The 19,250-nt window shown below is 43.9% G+C and overlaps 1 protein-coding gene across 3 annotated transcripts; it reads left to right on the top strand.

The window, feature by feature from the left end:
• The first annotated feature begins 1,243 nt into the window (after positions 1 to 1,243).
• On the top strand, positions 1,244 to 18,502 carry TMEM154 (transmembrane protein 154). 3 transcript variants are annotated; one of them, XM_032109634.1, is made up of 7 exons: positions 1,247 to 1,459; positions 5,413 to 5,715; positions 9,692 to 10,003; positions 11,734 to 11,761; positions 12,928 to 13,013; positions 14,448 to 14,508; positions 18,267 to 18,502. In XM_032109634.1, exons 2-7 carry the CDS (start codon positions 5,655 to 5,657, stop codon positions 18,280 to 18,282), a joined length of 564 nt encoding a protein of 187 aa, XP_031965525.1. In that variant the 5' UTR covers positions 1,247 to 1,459; positions 5,413 to 5,654; the 3' UTR covers positions 18,283 to 18,502. The 3 variants fall into 3 exon arrangements, with proteins under 3 accessions (XP_031965526.1, XP_031965525.1, XP_031965524.1); XM_032109633.1 differs by lacking the exon at positions 5,413 to 5,715 and having other exon boundaries at positions 1,249 to 1,459; XM_032109635.1 differs by lacking the exons at positions 5,413 to 5,715; positions 9,692 to 10,003 and having other exon boundaries at positions 1,244 to 1,459; positions 18,267 to 18,374.
• Positions 18,503 to 19,250: the final 748 nt, after the last annotated feature.

The raw sequence follows: 19,250 nt of genomic DNA, 5'->3' as shown, positions 1-19,250 counted from the left end.
GAACTCAACAAATTCTGATGAGAAATCAGATTTTCACAGAGACTGATATCTAGGGGAAGCACTATGAAGCTCCTACACAGTCACCATTCAACCCTCCTTCCTTAGATTATTACTGGTAAATTTTATGCAAGTACTTAAAATGACTCTAACCTGGGATGCTCCAGAGTAAAATCTGGAGCACAGACTCTCCTCAACTCAGAGAGAGATGAATTTTAGATCTAGCACTTATTTCTACAGTGGAACAAACCAAATCTGTGGTCCAGCCACTCTCCCTGCTTAGGTACATGTATGGTTTAGATCCAGATCCAAATCCTGGGCTCTGGGTAGGCACACTCTATATAGAAAGAAGATTTTAAATGTTTGGTTTAATTTTTAAGTCCTCCACTGCTCTTACCCAGCAACAGGCGATGTGTGGAAGCCCCTGGCCAGCCCTCACATGTTTCTAAATGGTGGAGAGTGATGGGGTGGTGGGAACAGAGGACAGGGCAGTGTTTGGGGGGGGCAACAGCTAAGGTCTGCTCACCCAGACAGAGACAGCCAAGGGGAAGCGAAAATCAGCAGGAGTGAGGAAGGGAGGCAAGATTACCTGCCCCTTGCCACCTCCATCAACCATGGCCCTGTGGACCCCCATGCCAGGCCCTGCCTCCTGGTGGGAATTGAAACCTTCTGTCCCCTGTCATCTACAGCCATCATCACACTGGTGTCTAAGCACTTTCTAGCTAAGCCACCTGCTCATAACAGAAACTGATGTGGTTTTCTTCTTTTTCCTCTTCCTCAGCACAAGCCAGCCCAGAATACTCAGTTTCAGACTGCTAAGAGAGCCAGCCATTCATCCCATTTGCTGAAGACAGCCCACTTGGGGGTTGCCTTTTGGGACTGTAAGTGCATGCAGTCTCCCAGCTGAATGGGGGGAGAATTACAGCTTGAAAACCAAGGCAAGAGGGGACGCACTATTGAAATTTTCTTGCTCAACCACCCTGAAAAATGACCTAAACCCTTCCTGGTAACATACATACATGAAGTTTTGTGTCTGATTGGTATTTGTATGATCTGTGGCACTGTGTGTAGATGAAGATAGAAGGTAGTAAAGTCAGGAGTGAAAGGAGAAGAGAGTGGGAGCTCCCTCACCTACAGCATAAAGGTGCTTCAGCCAAGTGCGTGCCTGAAGAGCAACTTCTGGTTTTTTTTTTTCTTCTGCTTTCTTTTGCAATCATTGCTCGCTTGACAGGCCCAGACGGAATTACATCACTTCCTAGAACCCATCAAAGAGAGTCCATCTCCTGAAGAAATGCAGCTCAGATGCTCCCCGGCAGGAAGCAGGAAATGTAGATGTTCGGGTGCAGCAGGGAGCCTGCCTGAGTGCCCCTCAGGTGGCAGCGCTGCCGGGGCAGCATGCGGAGCGCCGCTCTCATTTCCCTGCTCTCTGCCCTGGCGCTGGCTGGAGGATCTGCCGGCGATGGTGAGTAAGAAAGCGCCTTTCGCCTGCCGAGGTGGGACCGCGTGTCTTGCCTGCAGCAATAGGACCAAGTTGGAGGGCAACACCCTCCAAACTGAGCACTGGGAGGAGATCTGTGGGGACTTGCTCTCTGCTGCTTTTTGCTGTGTTTACTCTCTCTGTTTTCAGTTGCCTGTCGTTTTCAAAGCTTTGACTTATTTTTTCCTCAGACCTATCCCCGAACAGCAGCAAACAAATCCTACAATTCCTACATTTCCTAAATTGCAGGTGTGTAGAGAACCGGAGTTTCCATGTTGACCTATCAGGCATTTTGCTTCTAATTTTAGTTATTTGTTGAACTTTTTAAACTCCACACCCATACCATCAGTGTTTAATAGCAAAGTTAAAGGCAGAGCACTGCTTCCATTCAAAAGGTGACTGCCGATTTCCGCAGTCCCGGTGCACTGAAACTGGTTTAACAAAGGAACAGTCGGTTCCGGAGGCAAATATTTTGAATTCTCAGCTGCAGAACAAAGTGGCCGGCACCATGGACTTAGGTCCTGACCCTCTGAAGGGAAGAACCATGAGTGGAGAAGCCACTTGTGACAAAATGCTGAGGCGCTGGGGTGTCGTTGTAGAGGCTCTCTCCTGCTTGCCGGGGTCATTGGTTGCACTGGCATTTTGGCAGCCAGCGACCGAACATGACAGGCAGCTCTTGGAGTGAAACCTTGCCAAGGTGGTGCTACATGCCTTTCGGTGTCAAAGAAATCCCTGCCAAAGTGCCTCGGTACGGACTAGAAGTATTTGCTGCCTCCCTGCTGCTGCAGCGAGCGGGAGCTCTACAGAAGGCGGGGAAAGAAGATGGTCACTCTCAGATATCACTGGACTGTTCTTAATGTCCTAAAATGCACTGCTGGAATCGGTTTGGTGTGGACGCTTTTCCCCTGAAAAGCAGTACTATAAGCAGGGTGTAGAGCTGGGCTGCAGGCTCCTGGCATGCTGTTGAGCTGCTTGCGCTTAGGAGACTTGCTTAGCTGTAAGAGCGAGCTAAGCGAGGTATAAAATGGTTTGGGTTTGGCTGTGTTACTACAGCCCTGCTGCATTGCAGACACTTAAGGAAAATATGCTGCGAGCATTGAATGTAGCTCAGAATCAAAGCGGTCAGGGGAACAAAAATCCTGCCATGGGGCAGAGCAAAACAGAGGTCCCAGGGAAAGGGAGGAGTACAATGAAGGCAATGCAGAGTGATCAGGCTCCTGCTTCCTTAGCTCGTGTGCAGGGTACTGAGAGCTACTATTTCATCACCATGCCCCCGTGGGGGGGGGACGCCTTAGTCCCGGGGCTCCTCAGCTTCGGTGCCCCGCTGCCCTTCTCTGCAATGGGCATTAGAGGCTGCAGGAAGCACCAGGCAGATGTCACATGCCAGGTGCCCCAACCCACTCCCCACTGCCTTCAGAGCCTTCCTATCAGTAGGTCCACCTTTAAATTCTGGTTGATTTTGGAAGGGTTCCTCTTTGGGAGTGACTCAGTCCTGCCAGAGCCCTCCCCAAGCCTTGTCATCTCTGACTCTACAGAGCCAATCCACAGTCACAGGGGAAGGGGAGGAGAGCACCCCATACAAAGGTGGCTTTTGCTTATGCAACCACCCTCAAAATGTACCTGGGGGCGTACTCTGACTGCAAGGATGGGACAGGGAAGTTGTGAACTTGGGCCTTGGGGGTGAAATTAAACTGCTGGGGGGAAAGTTTATGTAGGACTTACGTACCCCACTGGCACTGGTGGGTCAGGAACCCCTCTGCTGAGAGCAGCTTCCCAGGGAGTTCCTTTGCTCTCACTCTTCCTTGCTCACAGATCAACAGGGCAGGACCTTTAAGGGAGCTTTTTTTACCCTCTGCCAGACATAGTCTTCACCTTTTAAGTGGTCTACTGTCTAGAGACCATTCACAAAATAGGCAAACAGAGTATGATTAAATCTTGCAGCACAGACAGATTAAAGTCTTTATAAGTCCTGTTCCCATACCATGCCAGAGCCTCGTAAAAGCCTAGCCTTGCCATTTGGATTATGATTTATGGATGGTTTTCTTCCTGCTACGCTACAATCACTCTAATCCAGTATCTCTGAGAGCATTCCTGAGGTCTCAGCTGTGGGTGCTGGCCTTCTCCCAGCTCCTTACTGAGGGGATGTTGGGGTTTGCACCAGTTCCCTTCCCCTTGCTTTAATGCAGTCAGGAAGCCCTACAGGTAACAGTGTAGGGCATCACCCCTATTGTAGACCCAGAGCTCAGCCTTGCAGCAGCCCTGAAGACCTACCTAGGTGTGTGTGCTGACCCTAGTAACAAGCATTAAGAACCTTACTACAGCTTATAGGAACAGACTCTGACCCTCCAGTCATTTCCCAGGCCATGCTATCTTGCACTGTGTTCGGTGAAACACATGGAAAATTGCAGCATCAGTGGTCTGAAATAGGGAGCAAGAAAATGTGTGAGGGAGAGGATCAGTAAAACATGTAAGATCTCCAAGTGGAAGAGCTGGGATAGTTGCAGGTAGTGCTTTATTTTGTCTGTGTCTCTGTGCTATTGTTTTGAATTGTCATTCAAAGAAACACTACTATCAGAGATCCAGATATTCAGCAGCTTGTACCCTGAGCACAGACAGCAACTCTGTCCTTGGCAGAGAAGTGCCTTTTAGGCTGCCTCCCCTACAAAGCCAAGGTCTCTAAGGGAGCAGTAGTTTTGACCTGTTCCCTCCCTGAATAATGAACTGAGAATGGATTTGAACCCGTTACAGTCACCTTTTAAAATTTTCTAGCACAGCAACAATGTAAGGAATTACAGAGAGGATTTGCTACACTTTCTCTTTCCAAAGTGCAGTGTCCTAAAAAGCAGACGAAAAATCCTTTCTACTGAACACATCGATTTCTCCTATGTATTTACTACTATTCCTCCCTTTTATCCACACACATGAACCATCACTGTTTTATTCAAGTGCTTCAGGGACATTTCAGAAAATCTCTCATTTACATCAGCAAGATTGTATACTAATTTTCAGTCAATGACACCAGTCTCTTTTCCCTCAAGAGATTTTACTATAGCTGGAAAGCCTCTGGAGCTTTTGAATCTTTAATTTCAGGGTCCTCCTGAGAGCAAGGAGCAGAGAGATTTGCATCACAGTGAGGTCACACGGGTATCACAGATGCAGAGCTAGAAGGCCATCAGATTAAGTAGAAGCAACTAAATGCACAAATTGGTCTGGAAAGCCTTTAGTATTGGGGGTGAGAAATGAGACTACAGATTCACAGTTGGACTCTAAGATGTGACTAAATTTGCAACACTGGCTGTTAATGCAGCACTTCAGCTGGATAGAAATACAGAGAGGAAAAGCAGTTTCCATCTTGTATAAATGAGCTTAAACAGTTGTTTCCTCTCTCAGGTTATACCTAGATAACGCTTTCTAAGCACCTCGTTTTAATAGGATCTTGTCTACAGATTAGCCACCCTGAAATGCTTGTGCTCCCTCATCAGAGGAACTTATGCTCCCAACAGCTAGCCTGCAGGCTTTTAAGGATTCCTCTTCCAGCCAGACTGACAGGCAAGACCTGCCACAACAGGCAGCTGGGCAAGCCCTGGCCATGGAAAGGAACAGCCCTTCTTACAGCAACCTGAAATGTGGGGAGAGGAACAGTGCAGGGACGAGCCAAGCAATACATGAGAGAATCATACAGACCATGTGGAGTGGTATGACTGTACCACCAAAGCAAGGTGTGTATGGAGCAGAATGATATAGGATATGGTAACTTTATTCCAGCTTTATAGCCTTGTTCTGTCACCTGCCCATGAGCCTTCCTTTCACTGCATTTTTATAGCTTATGGTAAAGTCTGGAGAAACAAAAATTTTCCTTTCAAACTAGTAAGCCTGGCTATCCCAGTGACATAGCTCTCGCTTTTTCTCTATCTCATTGCTTTTTATTCTGTCCGTAGGCACTATAGTGTAATTTGGAAAATTCCCTTGAGAGAGCCCAGTCTTTGAGTCTGATGGCAAGGCAGCAGAGAGACCAATGCTTCTACAACAGAACTGAATGTGCTGACTGCCAGCTATTTTCCTGTGCTATTTTCCTTTGCCTTGCATCCAAGTGAATTCAGAAACCTGTTTGCCTGCTTACTTCATCAGGAAGCCCATATCACCACCTCTGTGTGCTGCAGCACAAACCTCAGAGGAAGAAATGCTGCAACAACAGAAATGTTGTTTGATTGAGATGTCATTTTTTGGACTCCAATCTGTTGGTATGTTCAACTGCCTCTGTCTCCCATGAAAAGCAGGTTTAGGAGCACCTCCAAAACTCAAGCAAAGTCCATCAGTGACCTAAGCATATTTTTAAAGTAGAAAATATTGAGTAATACCTTATACTGTGGTATCTGCATACAGGGACATAGCTTTTTCATAATTTGTAAGAACTGTTAATTGGACCTTTTATGAGATGCTGCTAATGCTTGCTCAAGCATTTTGGTTCCTTGAGTACCAGATCCTCTAATATCTCAGTTGTGGAAACCTGAGAACTTCCTGCCTTCCACCTCCAGCTTTTTAGCTTCCAGTTCCAGCTGTGTCCACCTTCCCATCAGGATGGGATGCAGCTGCATGCCAGCCCCTCTCCCTTCTGCTCTTGAAAGCATGGGAAGTGGCAATACAGGCTGGGCTGAAGCTGTGGTGTGTTCCCATCCACTTCCCTTAACATGGGAAGAAGTCACCAGCATTCATGCCCCAGGTGGTCCAGACAAAGGTGAAGCTGATGTGGTTGTTGTATGAGCATTTGCTCCTTGGACAAGATGTGCAGAGAGATGAATATGGATGTTGGACTGTAGCCAACAGCATGAGGCTGAGCTCAACAGGAGAAAGGGCACAGGCTTTGCAAAGTCAAGGAGATATCTCTATGGTCACGTGTGACTTGCTCTTTGTTGCACTCCACTGGCCTTGCTTTTCCGTCCTGAATGTCATGCTGTATTGTAGTCAGATTCCCATTTGCAGGGAGCTAGTAGATCTCTGCAAGATGAAACCACAGCACAGCTGACAAGACATTTCATGGTACGCATTATCACTGCAAATCTGGCGTGGAGAAAATGTATGAACAGCACCTCACAAAATCTCCAATTTTCAGATGCTCTTCTGCCCTGCTCCAAACCTTGTAATGCCCAGCTTTAATTCACCCCACAAAACAGCCACTGGGGCCAGCTGCAACACAGCCCACTTGCTATTCTGAGCACTTTAAATTGAAACACTATGAAAAATAGCAACTATCTTGAGGTCAATCACGTGTGTCTCATGTGGCCTGGGTGGGTAGCTCTGGCAAGCACTACAGCTGCACCAGGAAGCCTGAGCCCGACACTCCCTGCTGGACTGGAGGCACAAATCCTTCCCTGGTGCAAGCCACTGGGCCAACACAGGTGCAGGCTGTGCTTTCCTACTGTGTAAAAAGGGTGATGTGTGGGTGGCCTGAGAGTGAGAACAACTGCTGGGTGACAGGTGAGGCATCCCTTGAGGCCGAACTCTGCTCCTCAGAGGGGATGGGGGAGCGGGATGTGTTGGGGCAGCAGGTAAAATGCAGGAAATAAGAGCAATATCCTTGCAAGAACACTGTGCAATTGGCTACCCTTCTGCTGAAAGATGTATTTAATTCAGTCAGAGAAAAGATCTCTGTAAGAGGAAATGGTGTTCCCAGAGAGATGCCGTTTTGTCCCTGGAATTATGCAAAGTGAACAAAAATATGTCAAAAATATGCAGCAAGGTCATTCTCTGTGATTTGCCATTTTCTTTGCCTAGAGACTAGAAAAGGTAATTCTATTTCACACAGAGACAAATGATTTGAAGTCTGTTTCATAGTTCAAAACCAGGCAAAGTAGCAGAGATACTGGAAAAGTCTCTCTCAGAAATCAAGCACAGCATACTCTGCAGCTGAAAGTTTATCACTGCAGTTAATGAGGTGTGACTGTTTGCTTTGCTTTAAAGCCACACCATGCTTTAGACATTTGAAAAATCCATTTTAGCTCTACGAGTAAATGAAAAGTAAGGTATTTTCTCCACACCCTTTCCCTATTTTAAGCAACAGGCTTGTCCCTCTTGATATATCAAATGTGGCAGGCAATAGGTTTCAAGGGCGATGGCTAGAGGAGGAAAATGAAACAATGTCATTGAAGAGGCTCAGTGAGGCTGCAGTGGCCCATCAGCTCTGCCTGTGGCACAGTCCATCATGCCACAGTCTGCAGCACAGACATCGCTAGTGCTGCCTCGCCGCGCTGTACAACAGCAATTGAAATGGAGTGGCTGCAGGCACTGGGAACTACAAACTACCTTGGAAAAGAAAAGTCAAACGGCCAAACTAATACGGGAGAGGAGCTCTTCCTCCTGGCCTCTGCGATAAGATTAAGGACAGCCAGCAGATCACGGGAAGGCATGGAGCAGCACACACCTAGGGGTCATTACCTGCAAGGGAGGCAGAGAGTGTTTTGCTCTTGACTGAAATACTGAATACAGAAGAGAGACTATTGATACAAAGTGCTTTGCCACAGAAGAGATATCATTTTCATTGTCCTACTGTGGTGCAGAGTCTGGTGACCTTCACAGTATTACATTAAGTATTCAAATTCTTTCCTAGTTTTCAGGAAAGGATGAAACAATCAGATGCCTGTGTGATATGTGCAGCATAAAAATATAGATAAAACACTGCTGTCACACTCAAATCATTTTATTCATCTGAAATTGGGTTTCCTTGAATACAGTCTCATGAAATACTCATCTCCTCTTTGAGACAAATCTGGTGGGAGAGGAGATGCTGCAGAGTGGATTAAGCAAGAGATAGCGCTCTAATCCCAGTTTTTCTCTCTCACTTGGCATCCCTGAGAAGGACAGCATCCCTGTCCTTCTGATTTCTCATTTGTAAAATGGAGATGATAACTGCTCATCTCTCAGGGCCATTATGAAGATTAATGTGTTTACAAAAGCATTTAAAATGCTAAGTACTTTTGGTTCCAGTCCTGTGAGATTGGAAATGCCAGCACTGAGGTGCTGAAAACCTTAAGCTCTTGCTAACTCTAGTGGAAACTCTGGCTGCCCAGCACTTTACAAGAACGAGGAGAAACATGTAATTGCAAAAGTCATGAAATCCCATCCTGCTTTATTGCATAAAATGAGATATGCACTGTGCCGGCATTGTATCGGAAAGGGCAGATAACACAGAATACCCATAGTTTAATTTCATGCCAAGAAAATTATTGAAGGTTTTGCTGTTGTAATTTATCTAAAGACTGATTCTTGCACTTTTGGCTACAACAGGATTTTTGGTGTCAGTATAGAATACTCTATCAGCCCAGAATTTGCTGTACTTCTTTTAAGCTTTTAAACTCTATGACAGTCAATAGACTCTTACCTAGACACACAAAAAGCACTTGTGTCACTATTACCAACAGCCAATTTTAGCCATTCTTCTTGCAAAATGCATGAAAAGTGAAACCAGAACCGAGATCAGAGCTCAAAACCCCCACTCTTAGCACTTACGGGGAATACTCAGCACTGATGCTTTGCCACACACTCCTTCAGCCAGCCTGTAGGATCAGACAGAGGAACAGCTAATTGGACCTGTATGCAGTAAAGTCCCCATGTTACTACCACCTCTTCTGGTCCATGCGGAAGTGGAAGGCAGCAGCTTTTGCATCCTTCAGACTTCCTTTCGTCAATTCTGTTTTTCACAGTAAGACAAATTTAACAGATTTGAGAAAGGCACAGAAACAGGGAGATGAGTGAACCAAAGAAATTGGTGAACCAGGGATAATGGTCTCCCTGAAGGCAGTACCTAACTCCTTGGGTAAGGGGAGGGATGAATGTACCAAGACTGAGACACAAAACAGGCTGGTGTGGTTTACTGAGAAGTAGAATAATTTCACATGAGAGCAAGACCGATTGCCAACCTGCAGGAAAATAAGTCTGTTTGTGCAAGGCAGCTCTGTGCAGATAGATGACACATGCTGACGTGTCCCAGTAAAAGTCAGCTGAAGAACGTGGTCATGACTTGTAAGATTTTGTGACAAATTTGAGATCTAATTTTACATCCGATGCTCAAGACTTCAAATCTGTGTGTATGGGGCATCTGGTGTTTTGGTTTTTTTTTTTAATACATCAAATGGGAAGTAAATACTAAAGCTGTACACTGTGACTCACTGATAGTACTAATGAAACCCATAAAATGTTAAGTTGTCCTCATATATTTGGCAGGCCCTGGAACCGATGGATCAGGAGACGGATTGGTGATATTACCCACTTTTACAACAACACACCTTCCTGCTACGGGTCCTTCGACTGTGGATGACCATGAGCCAGTACTTGTAACAGCAAGCACTACTGAAAGCAGCTTTGAAACACAGAGTTCTCCAAGTACTGAACTGAATGCTGTGAATGATGAGGACAGCCTAGAAGCAGCAGAACAGTCTATCTTGATATATGTTGTCCCTGTGGTGTTGCTGGTCCTGCTGATCTTCTTGATCATATTTTTTGTAATGCATCATAAAAGGAAAAAGTCTAAGCAAGGTATATTTGTCTTCTTGTGCATCAAAAGGCTATTTTCAGGATGTGTTCAACATTAACAGAACATTATTTTGAGGCATGGGATGCCACATTTAGAATGCCCTTCTCTGATTGTAGTTGCACATTTGACAAGTAAGAGAGGGATCCTCCCCAGCCAGCAGTACCTGGTCATGGACCTCTCCTTGGGCAGGAGCTACTTCTGCTTCTTGGCAATTCCTGCTCATGCTGCCACACCCATGGGAGCCCTGGCACCAATCTCTGGCTCCTGGAAATGCTGAGAATGCTCAGGGATGTAACTGTGGCTGCAAATGCTTGTTCTGTCTTTCTGCTCAACAACTTTACGCAAGGTGAAATTAATGCTTCTATAGCCCATAGTGCCCACAAGGTAAAGCTGCTTGGAGCTTCAACAAAATAAGAACAAGCAAAACCATTTTAAGGAACAATTTTAAGGGATCCTGATTTCATAGGTTGGTGGCTGCTATGAAGACATCACAGCAAATGAGCTAGGTCAGACTGCCTGGGTGCTGCAGTAGGGTGAGCAATGCTTCAGGAAGGTGCCATTATCTGTTAACAAAGGAATTGGTAACTTGGAGTGTCAGGCCACAAGAAAACAAAGTGAGGTGTCATATTAAAACCACATAGTTGGTAAGTGAAATCCTGAAATAGTCATATCAGTGTCTCTACATGGTCAGAGTGCAGCTCTAAGCTCATCAGCCTGCAGACAGTGCAACACATTCAACACAGATTTTAAGTCAAGTTTTCAGGGCATTTTTAGGCTGCATTTGCCTGATCACTGGGTTTCCCTCTAACAAAATCTGAATTTGCAACCAGACACCCAGTTGTCTGCTTGTTTCTGGATGATTGAAATGCAGGTACACTCTTCAGAGGGTTAGGAAATGTGGTGCCTTTCAGGAACACGATCCTGGGATCTCATGCCCCGTGCCAACTGCTTGGACCTGGAATTTTGAGCATCCTCAAGGTCAAGGCTGGGGCAGATGGCTCTGTGGTTCTGGGGTGGCTCTGCAGTCTGGGAATGTGCTAGAACAACTGGGAGGTATCACCCACTGGCAACAATGAATTAAAAATAAGGTGATTTAAGACAGGTTTTTCAGTCACTTGATTCCTGGAGGTAAAGATATTTATCAGAATTATGTCTGTGACACCATTGCTTTCCCCATCTTTACTTTGTCTTGGAGTCACAAGTAGCATTGGATCCCTTTTGACATCTGGCTAGTTCAGCTTCATTTGCCTAAGATCAAATCTGCCATGCAGTCCAACTCCTCCCCACCCTTCTCCCCATGAGTGGCTCCCAGAGTCTCCAGACAGAGCTGGATTGCCTGAGTGTAATCTGTAGCAAAATGTCCCAATGCTTCCAGTAAACAATTTTTTTTCAGAGGTGGTTCCTTTTCAGGATACCATTTCCCTCAGCACATCTGTTTTGCTGAGGGAAGTGTGCATCTGCCCTGTCCTGCCCACTGCAACACCAACACTGGGCTTCCTCCTAGTGTGGCTGAGCTAATAACGAGCTGCTTTTAGATTCGAAATAATGGGGTCCTCTGAAAATTACAAACAGGATAAGATGCTTTGTCTTTCATCTGCAATTTAGTTTTTATGCCTTTTGAAAATGCAACCTATTTTACTTGACCCTATTCAAGGCTTGCAGTCTGGACCTTGTAAATACAATGGAGTATATATCATGCAGAATTATGAACACCAATTCTCCTCTTTTCCAGATGAGCTGGGAAGTGAAAATGTGAAAAGGTAAATTTTATGAATACCATTCTTTTTTTAAAAAAAATTCTTTTACTCTAACCTTTGTCTCCTTCACTATCTCTTTTAATTTAGCTGTACACTAAACATCATTGCCTTTTGCCATCAATTGAACTAGCTATCTCAACAGGTGGCTAAAGTGTGACTTCAGTACCCGGCTGAAGGTTTAAGACTAGAGCAGGAGAACAAGACTTAGTGGTGACTGAGGCAAGGGCTGCTCCACAGACACCCACAGCCCTTGCTACGCCTGCTCTTAGGCACCTCCTGCTCCACCAGCCGCAAGAGGTACAAGGTGCCCCATGAGCTAAGGGGATCAGTTCCCAGGCTCATCACAGGCTTTTACAATTTAGAACAAGCTCTGTGTCTTGCTCCCCTATTTTTCAAGTTTGTCTTCTTACTCAGAGGTGAGGCAAAAAGGCTTGCCTGGCTGCCCCAGGAGCAATGCCTTAGCTGCTTGGAAAACAAGACAGAAGCTGCATGGCTCATATCAGAGTGATAATTTTTATTGGTACCTTTTACTGAGCTCCATCTTGCTAATCAATGCTGAAAGTTCATGAATTGGCTCTACGAGAAAAAAAAAAGGTTTTCTTGCTAAAAATATTTTTTCTATCATATGACTGCAGGAATGATAAGCAAAAGGGAGCTAAGCAGAGACATTTAAATAAATGCAGCTACTCCACTCCTGACCTTTCCTTTTGAAGTCACTGCACATGTCAGTCACAGATATGATGAAACTTTAGGCCTTCAGCTTTTAACACTGGAGCAATGGCACTTCTGTCACGTGTTCCAGGAGGGCAGGAACAAATTTTTTTTTTAGTTTTCTATTTACAGCAGGGAGAGTTTTCAAGAAGCTGCAGTGACCCTGTGCTCTGGCATGCCCCTGGCTGCACTATCTGAGTCCCTCTGCGTGTTATGTCTCAGCTGGCCCTACCTCTGCCCAGGACTGGCATCTCAGCGCCGCTCCCTCGCGTCTGTTTGTGGCCCCTAGGTTTACACCCACTGGGCTGACATCTTCTCAGATTACTAGGCTAGGATGGCTTTCCACAGCTAATACATGTGTCTGGAATTATAAGAGAGTCATACAAAATCACTACATTGTAAATTGTTTGAATTAAGCATTTTGTGTAATGGTTTTTTGCCCCCTCTCTTCTCTCAAGTCCTATTTTTGAAGAAGACACGCCCTCTGTTATGGAGATAGAAATGGAAGAGCTTGATAAATGGATGAACAGCATGAACAAAAATGGTACACGGTAACCCCTCTACTCCATCCTCCCTCTCTTGCCTGCTGACGTAGATCCCATGTATAGGAAATCAATGGAAGGTGTTTTGTATGCATATCACTGCTTTTCCTACAACATTTTTAGTTGCGCTCTTGACTCCCTCCTACTAAAATAACTGAACAAATGTCAGGGATAGAATTTTTCAGAGGAGTATTTTAGTTTGTGTGGGAGTTTATTTTTAATATGTGATGGAAACTCAGAAATGTTTTCAGTTTTCAGTAGACATTTCTATTAAACACACTTATAGCTGTGAATGTTATTTGTATTTTTAAATACATATTTTTAATGCTAAATACTGGTTTCTCTGAATTATCTAGTCCTTTCAGTCTCCAGAATTTCTACAGTTTTGTGCTCCACATTGAGGCATTGTAGAAGAAATATGTATTTGCTCATAGTTCAGACCACCATTTATTTAAAATTGCTGCCAGGAACCTCTGAATATGTCCTTCCCCTCCCTTGCAAAGCTATCAGCCCATGGAGCAATTAGAACATACAGTAACTACCAGCAGCTGCATCTTCAGCTCCCTTCTCAGTTACTTCTAAGTATCTTGCATTTTACCCCCCATTTTTCTCCCAGGTGAATTCCCCAGTCAAAATCTCTAAGGGGTCTTCATTGTCCTCAAGAAGTTGCAGGTTGTTGGTAAGCCATGAGTTATCCAAGGCCTGATTTGGAACGATGAACAGCTTTTCACTGGCCAGGAAATGCTGAAACACTGGTATTTTTTTCATTCCTGGTCCCTTGCCTTCTATCCAAATGGCTCATTTGCCTGACCTACTAGGCATGCTTTGTTTTTCAGGACATAAAGCTCTTTGGAGCATTTCTTTGCATTAGCACAGTGCTCCACATGATGGGGTTTTGACCTTCGCGGTCTGTAAGCTCTTGTAGAAAACATGTGCTAAGTGGCAGTAGTGAAAGAGAGGCATTAAGTGTATTGCATGGGAAAAAAGTGGTGTAAAATATAGTTTAAAATTTTGTGGAGAGAAGGAAACAAATATTTTACATACTTTTTTTGTGTGTGTGTGTGTTAGCGTTCCCTAAACTCCAGCCCCAAATTCCCAGCAGGACTATAAAGCATAGGTGCAACTGCCAGCAGTGGAAGATGAGCAAACAACCCTCCCTGTGGCAGTGTGTAGATGACAGTCCTCGAAAGTAGCTGATTTGTATAGGTGTACATAGACAACTGGAATATATGTAATAAATAAATTATGGCAACACCTACCAAAGGGAAGGAGATGTAAGATTTATGCTATGGGGACTGTGCAGATAAAAGGGTGCAGAAGTGCATCTGCAGATCATTATTCTAGAGTGACTGCATGATAAAAGTTGATACATTTTTTAAATAAATGTAGAACAACTGCCAAGTGTAACTATAGTCTTGTTTCTTACCCTTTTCCAGGTGACTGTGAATGTTTGCCTACTGTAAGAGAAGAAGAAAAAGAATCAATTGCCAACCCGAGGTACATTAATTCATTATATTATTTGAAGAAATATTGTCAATGTCATTAAAAAATAATCTAATTTTTTTGTAAGTAATTATAGAATTATTCTTTGGTCAATCTAAGTTTTAAAATTTTTATATATAGGGACCTTGACTTCAACTTAAACTAAAGGCTTGACACGCTTATTTCTAAACAGGTCTCTTCCTGTAAACTGCACTTCTAAATAATCTTATGCCTTACAAAGTGGTGAAAGACAGACAGCCAGATTGCACAGATGGAGTTTCACTCACTGATCAGACTTTAATCACAGTTTCCCAAGGTGTTAATACAAGCATTCAGCATAGCTTCCTTGGCACTCTTCACCACAGGCACCCAGTTCCCCTCTGCCACCTGGTGCCTATAGGTTCTTGGGAAGCACTACCAGATGTTTTGGCTGGAGCTGTGACCTGACAGACAGGGACTTGTCTGACTCCAAGAAAAAAACAAGAATGAGAACCACGAAGGACCTTCCTGGTGCCCCCCTGCAGCACTCCCCCAGAGCTGGCACTAGTTGATAGTCCAAGCAGAGATCCCAGTGGGATGCAAAACCGCAATCCTGACAGCTTGTAAATTTAAAATCTTTCTGGTTGGTTTCCTCAGGATTTTGCCCAGAACTCCTAAACCCCTCGCAATTTTCCCTAATTAAAAATTCTAGTTCCAGCTGGAAACAAGAGGCTGTACGTTGCCCTTGCCTGCACCCTTGTGTTGCAGCTGCATTTTGAGGAGTGGGCAAAGCAGCTGCTCTGTGCCAGGTTATGATAACAAACAAGCCATCCTGTGTGCCAAGAAAATCCCTGGTGCAGCAGAAGCAGTGATGCAATCAGGCAAGGCCAGGAGCAGGGAGACGACCTAGGTCTTCTGCTTCCCATGGCATCAGAGAATTCAGCTGAACATGCCACTCTGGCAGAATTTCACCTCCCACTGCAGACTTGTCATAATATTCCAATCCTCTTTTCTGAGTTTCCTTTCTCAGGAGTAAAATAGGGATGTTAAATCACCACTGCTGCAGAGTTTGCTACTCAGTTGCTCCAAAGTTGCAGTTTCAGAGGAACCTTTGGATGGGGCTTGTCACCCACAGCCACTTGTATTTAAAAGGTTTCTTTTTACATCTGTTGCAAGTGAAATCGTTGTTGTTGTAGTTCAGTTCTGTTTGAAAAAAAGAGGCTTAGTTCCTAGGTTCCAGATGAAAGCAAGCACATTAATTTTACCCTTAGAAACTGGAAAATATCCTGGATTTGTTAGCCATCTGGGTCTTCCCTTCCTGCCACTAGATGATAACTCAGAGGGGGGAAAATTGTTAAGGAGAGGCAGCTGCACAGCAGTTCTCTAAAAGCAGATTTGCTGAGCCTACCACTGACTATAGCAGGGAGTATAGGACAAAGAATGCTTGAGCCATAGGCTAACACCAGCAGAAGTCATACTACACAACACCACCCTTAGCATTGCTGACTTTCAAAATCTTTAACAATTCATTTTAAGGGAAAAAAATCATCATGACCTACCAGCTTGAGCTGACATTTTAAATACCATCCTTGTTAAAGGAGTTTTTGTACTGGATTTGCATTAAGCCCATCAGAAGAAGGGGGTTTTGCTCCTGGCTATCAAAAGGCATCTTCGAGCTACACCCTACCTCAAGCTCCCCACCTGTAAAACAGAATTATTTTAGAGCACTACAGTGAGGCTTAAGCCTTGATACAAAAAAGCAACCCTGTTCAGATAAGTATGCTTCAGTCAGAGCAAAGGCACACAGATTATTTAAGCAAATTTTCTTGTGAATGGTATCTTAGAATCAGACTAGATTAGAGAAATTTATGCCCTTAAATTGTTGAAAGGCAAACAAATGCAAATAAAAATAGGAGATTTATCTCTAAAACATTCAGAGCTGCTCATACAAAGGATATTAGTTGAACACAAAGTGCAAGAATATTAGATTCCATTTAAGATTCTGAAAGACTGCTTTGTTTGGGCAAAATTCTTCTAAAATTAAGGTAATTTCTTTTTTAGATTTTATTGATATTTCAGTATGGGAAACATCTTGAGGGTACACTGAACAGAGATGGTATTTTTTTGCTTCACAAGGATGCTGAGGGGGAGTTCATCAAGACCCAAATGTCTTGAACTATGAATGATTTTGATATAATTTTGAAAACATATGAGACAAAACATTTCAATAATGACACTTTGACATTTCCAGAATTAAAGTTGTTCCAAAACTGCTCTTCAGATTAAGTGAATTTTTAATATAAAAATTTTTGAAAGTTTAAAGAACAGAATGGTGTGGCGGTAAAATATTTCTAAGTTGAGTGTTTCCCTTACCCCAAGGCTACTTCAAATTTAATTTAATGTGAAATTTTGAAATATGCTTCATTTCCATGTGGAAAGATATTTGAAGTGGTGGGATTTCTGGGTAAACAAACAAAAAATTGCTTCCTATTTATTTCCAATTGAATCTTGTCAATCCAAGATCTGCTGCTTTTCCCAACCAAATTCTTAGATGAATAAATAATGTCAGAAAGATAATTACATACAGATAAATAGACATTTTCAGCAGCTCTTTTGAGCAAGGAAAGTGAAAGACTAAGAAGTAAAATGAAACAAAGCTATGATTATGGCAAAATGTGTACTCATGAGCATCAAGGCTGCACGTTTGTGCACAGGAGGCAAGATACGATAGCCTGGGCTCCCTGGGAGGTGGGGTCCCCTACCTTGGCTTTGTAGGCTAAGTTACAAACATACGTATATGCACATATTCAAAATTTACATACAATTTTCAAAAGACATATTTGAAATAAAAACTCTTGCCTTTGAAACCTAGTGCTAGAATCCTGATTGTGCCTGAGCACAGAATTGCAAAGCCTCTCCAGCTGCCCTGGGCCAGGGCTCCCATCCCATGCATGCAGGAGGGAGCAGGCAGTGGGTGCAGGGTCGGCAGGTGAGGGATGATCTTCTGTGGTGCACAAGGGGGTAGAGACCAATCTCTGCTCCAGGGACCTTTACTTTCCCAGAAAAAGAAATGCAGCCTGTCCCCTTCACAGCATGGGTCATTTGAGGGTGTGGAGTACAAGCAATGCCCATAAGCTTTATCACCTAAGAGGTTTGGCTTATCTTGGGTGCTGCTGGGTACCCTCCTAGTCTTTCTGTCTGAGAAAGGATGACTCCTTCTTGTGGAGAAATGTTTTGGGTGGCTGCTAAGTCGGTACACAAAGAAGTACTGCATTCCCAGGATGTGCCTCAATTTGGCAAGAGACTTAAGAAAACCTGTAAAATATTACAAGTGGCCCTTTTAGCTTCAGAGGTGGTTTAAAACCTTGATGTTATCCCTGCTGACTGAAATCAAATCAGCCAATATAAGATGTCACATTTTTAACATTGGCATGAGCCAAACGTTATTAAGGAAGTGCTAGGGAGCAAGCCACTTGGGCAGAAACCAGTGGGACAAAGAGAAAACGCACCTGTTATGAGGTCAGATGTAAACCAAAAATTCCAAAGTTATCCTCAGCTGTGGAAAGAGGGCCAGGAGCAGGAGAAAGGCTGTGCTGGGCTGCCACAAACCATCAGACAGGAATCAGAGCAGCCCTTGCTGCCAGCATTGGTTCATCCATTGCATGAGTGACAGATTTATTTTCTGGTAACACCTTCTCATGAACTCTAGAGATAGTCTTGCATATTATTTCCTTCTGAGACAATTAACCCAACAGTGTGACACTGGTGTTTTTTTCTTTTCCTTGTGTACACAGTGATGGTGAATCATGAAGTCCTCAGAACAGCAAAGAACTGGCTAAAAGGAAGCAGCACACAAGCTCATTATCTCCCAGATATTGGAAAGACTGGATTTAAATATAATTCCTCTCAAAAGGCCAGGGAAGCAAATGCTTTTGTTGTGTCCTGCTTTATATGGTCTTCAGAAAGGAAACATCACCAAGGGAAAAGAAGACAAGAAAGAGGAGAAAAAAATGAAAAGAAAAAAAGAAAAGCACTGTAGCAAGATTAAGGACTGATTTAAATTCTTTTTGCAATGAGATTCACCACATATCAAGAGAAACCTCTTTTTTACCCTGGCTAAAAGTTCTCAAAGTAGTCCATGTTTCTGTCTGGCTCTGCAGTTGTGTATTGTGCAGCACTTAAAACCAATTCTGTTCCAGGCTTCGTGGGTTTCTTTGTTTTGTTTTGGGTTTGTGGGTGTTTGTTGCAGTGTCCATAATTCTGGACTGCCCTGGTTTGGTGAATGTGAAGCTCATTCCTATGCAGTGTTTATTTCTCAATTTTCTTTTTCTGAACGGTGCACTGATTTGCACAGGACTGCTGCTGGGGAGGTACCAGGCTAGGACTGACAGACCAGCTCTGAGGACAGACAGCAGCTGAAAAGCCTCTCAAAGGAATAGCCAGAAGTGACTGCAACCCAGCGACTGCATGGACTCTGCAGAGTGCTTTTTGATTTTCAGATTAAAGGCACTGTAGAAGTGAAAAGTATTATTTTGAGACTGCCTTTCAGTTTGTTATCTCCACAGATGAGTGCCCTGGGATAGCTCTCCCCATGTAACTCTCCTCCCTGCCCAGGGCTGTTCTCTAACCACCTACTTCGGGAATATTCAACTTAAAAACATTTATTTTTTTAAAAAAATGACTGAGGTTGAAAAATTGAACAATTCAGTACTCACAGTTCAGTACTCACATTAAATACAGGTTTAGATAAGTATGTTATGCATAACTACTTGGTCAAG

Source organism: Corvus moneduloides, chromosome 5 (genome assembly GCF_009650955.1).
Source record: "Corvus moneduloides isolate bCorMon1 chromosome 5, bCorMon1.pri, whole genome shotgun sequence".
NCBI classification, from domain to species: Eukaryota; Metazoa; Chordata; class Aves; order Passeriformes; family Corvidae; genus Corvus; species Corvus moneduloides.
Note: the sequence above shows the minus strand (reverse complement) of the source record. Positions and strands in the feature narration are given on the sequence as shown.

Bases quoted from the DNA above. Each gene is read 5' to 3' on its own strand.
- TMEM154 (XM_032109633.1), top strand. From the start codon at position 1,393: ATGCGGAGCGCCGCTCTCATTTCCCTGCTCTCTGCCCTGGCGCTGGCT. The intron at 10,004-11,733 runs GTATATTTGTCT...CCTCTTTTCCAG, and splicing joins AAGGAAAAAGTCTAAGCAAG to ATGAGCTGGGAAGTGAAAAT. The intron at 13,014-14,447 runs GTACACGGTAAC...ACCCTTTTCCAG, and splicing joins GAACAGCATGAACAAAAATG to GTGACTGTGAATGTTTGCCT.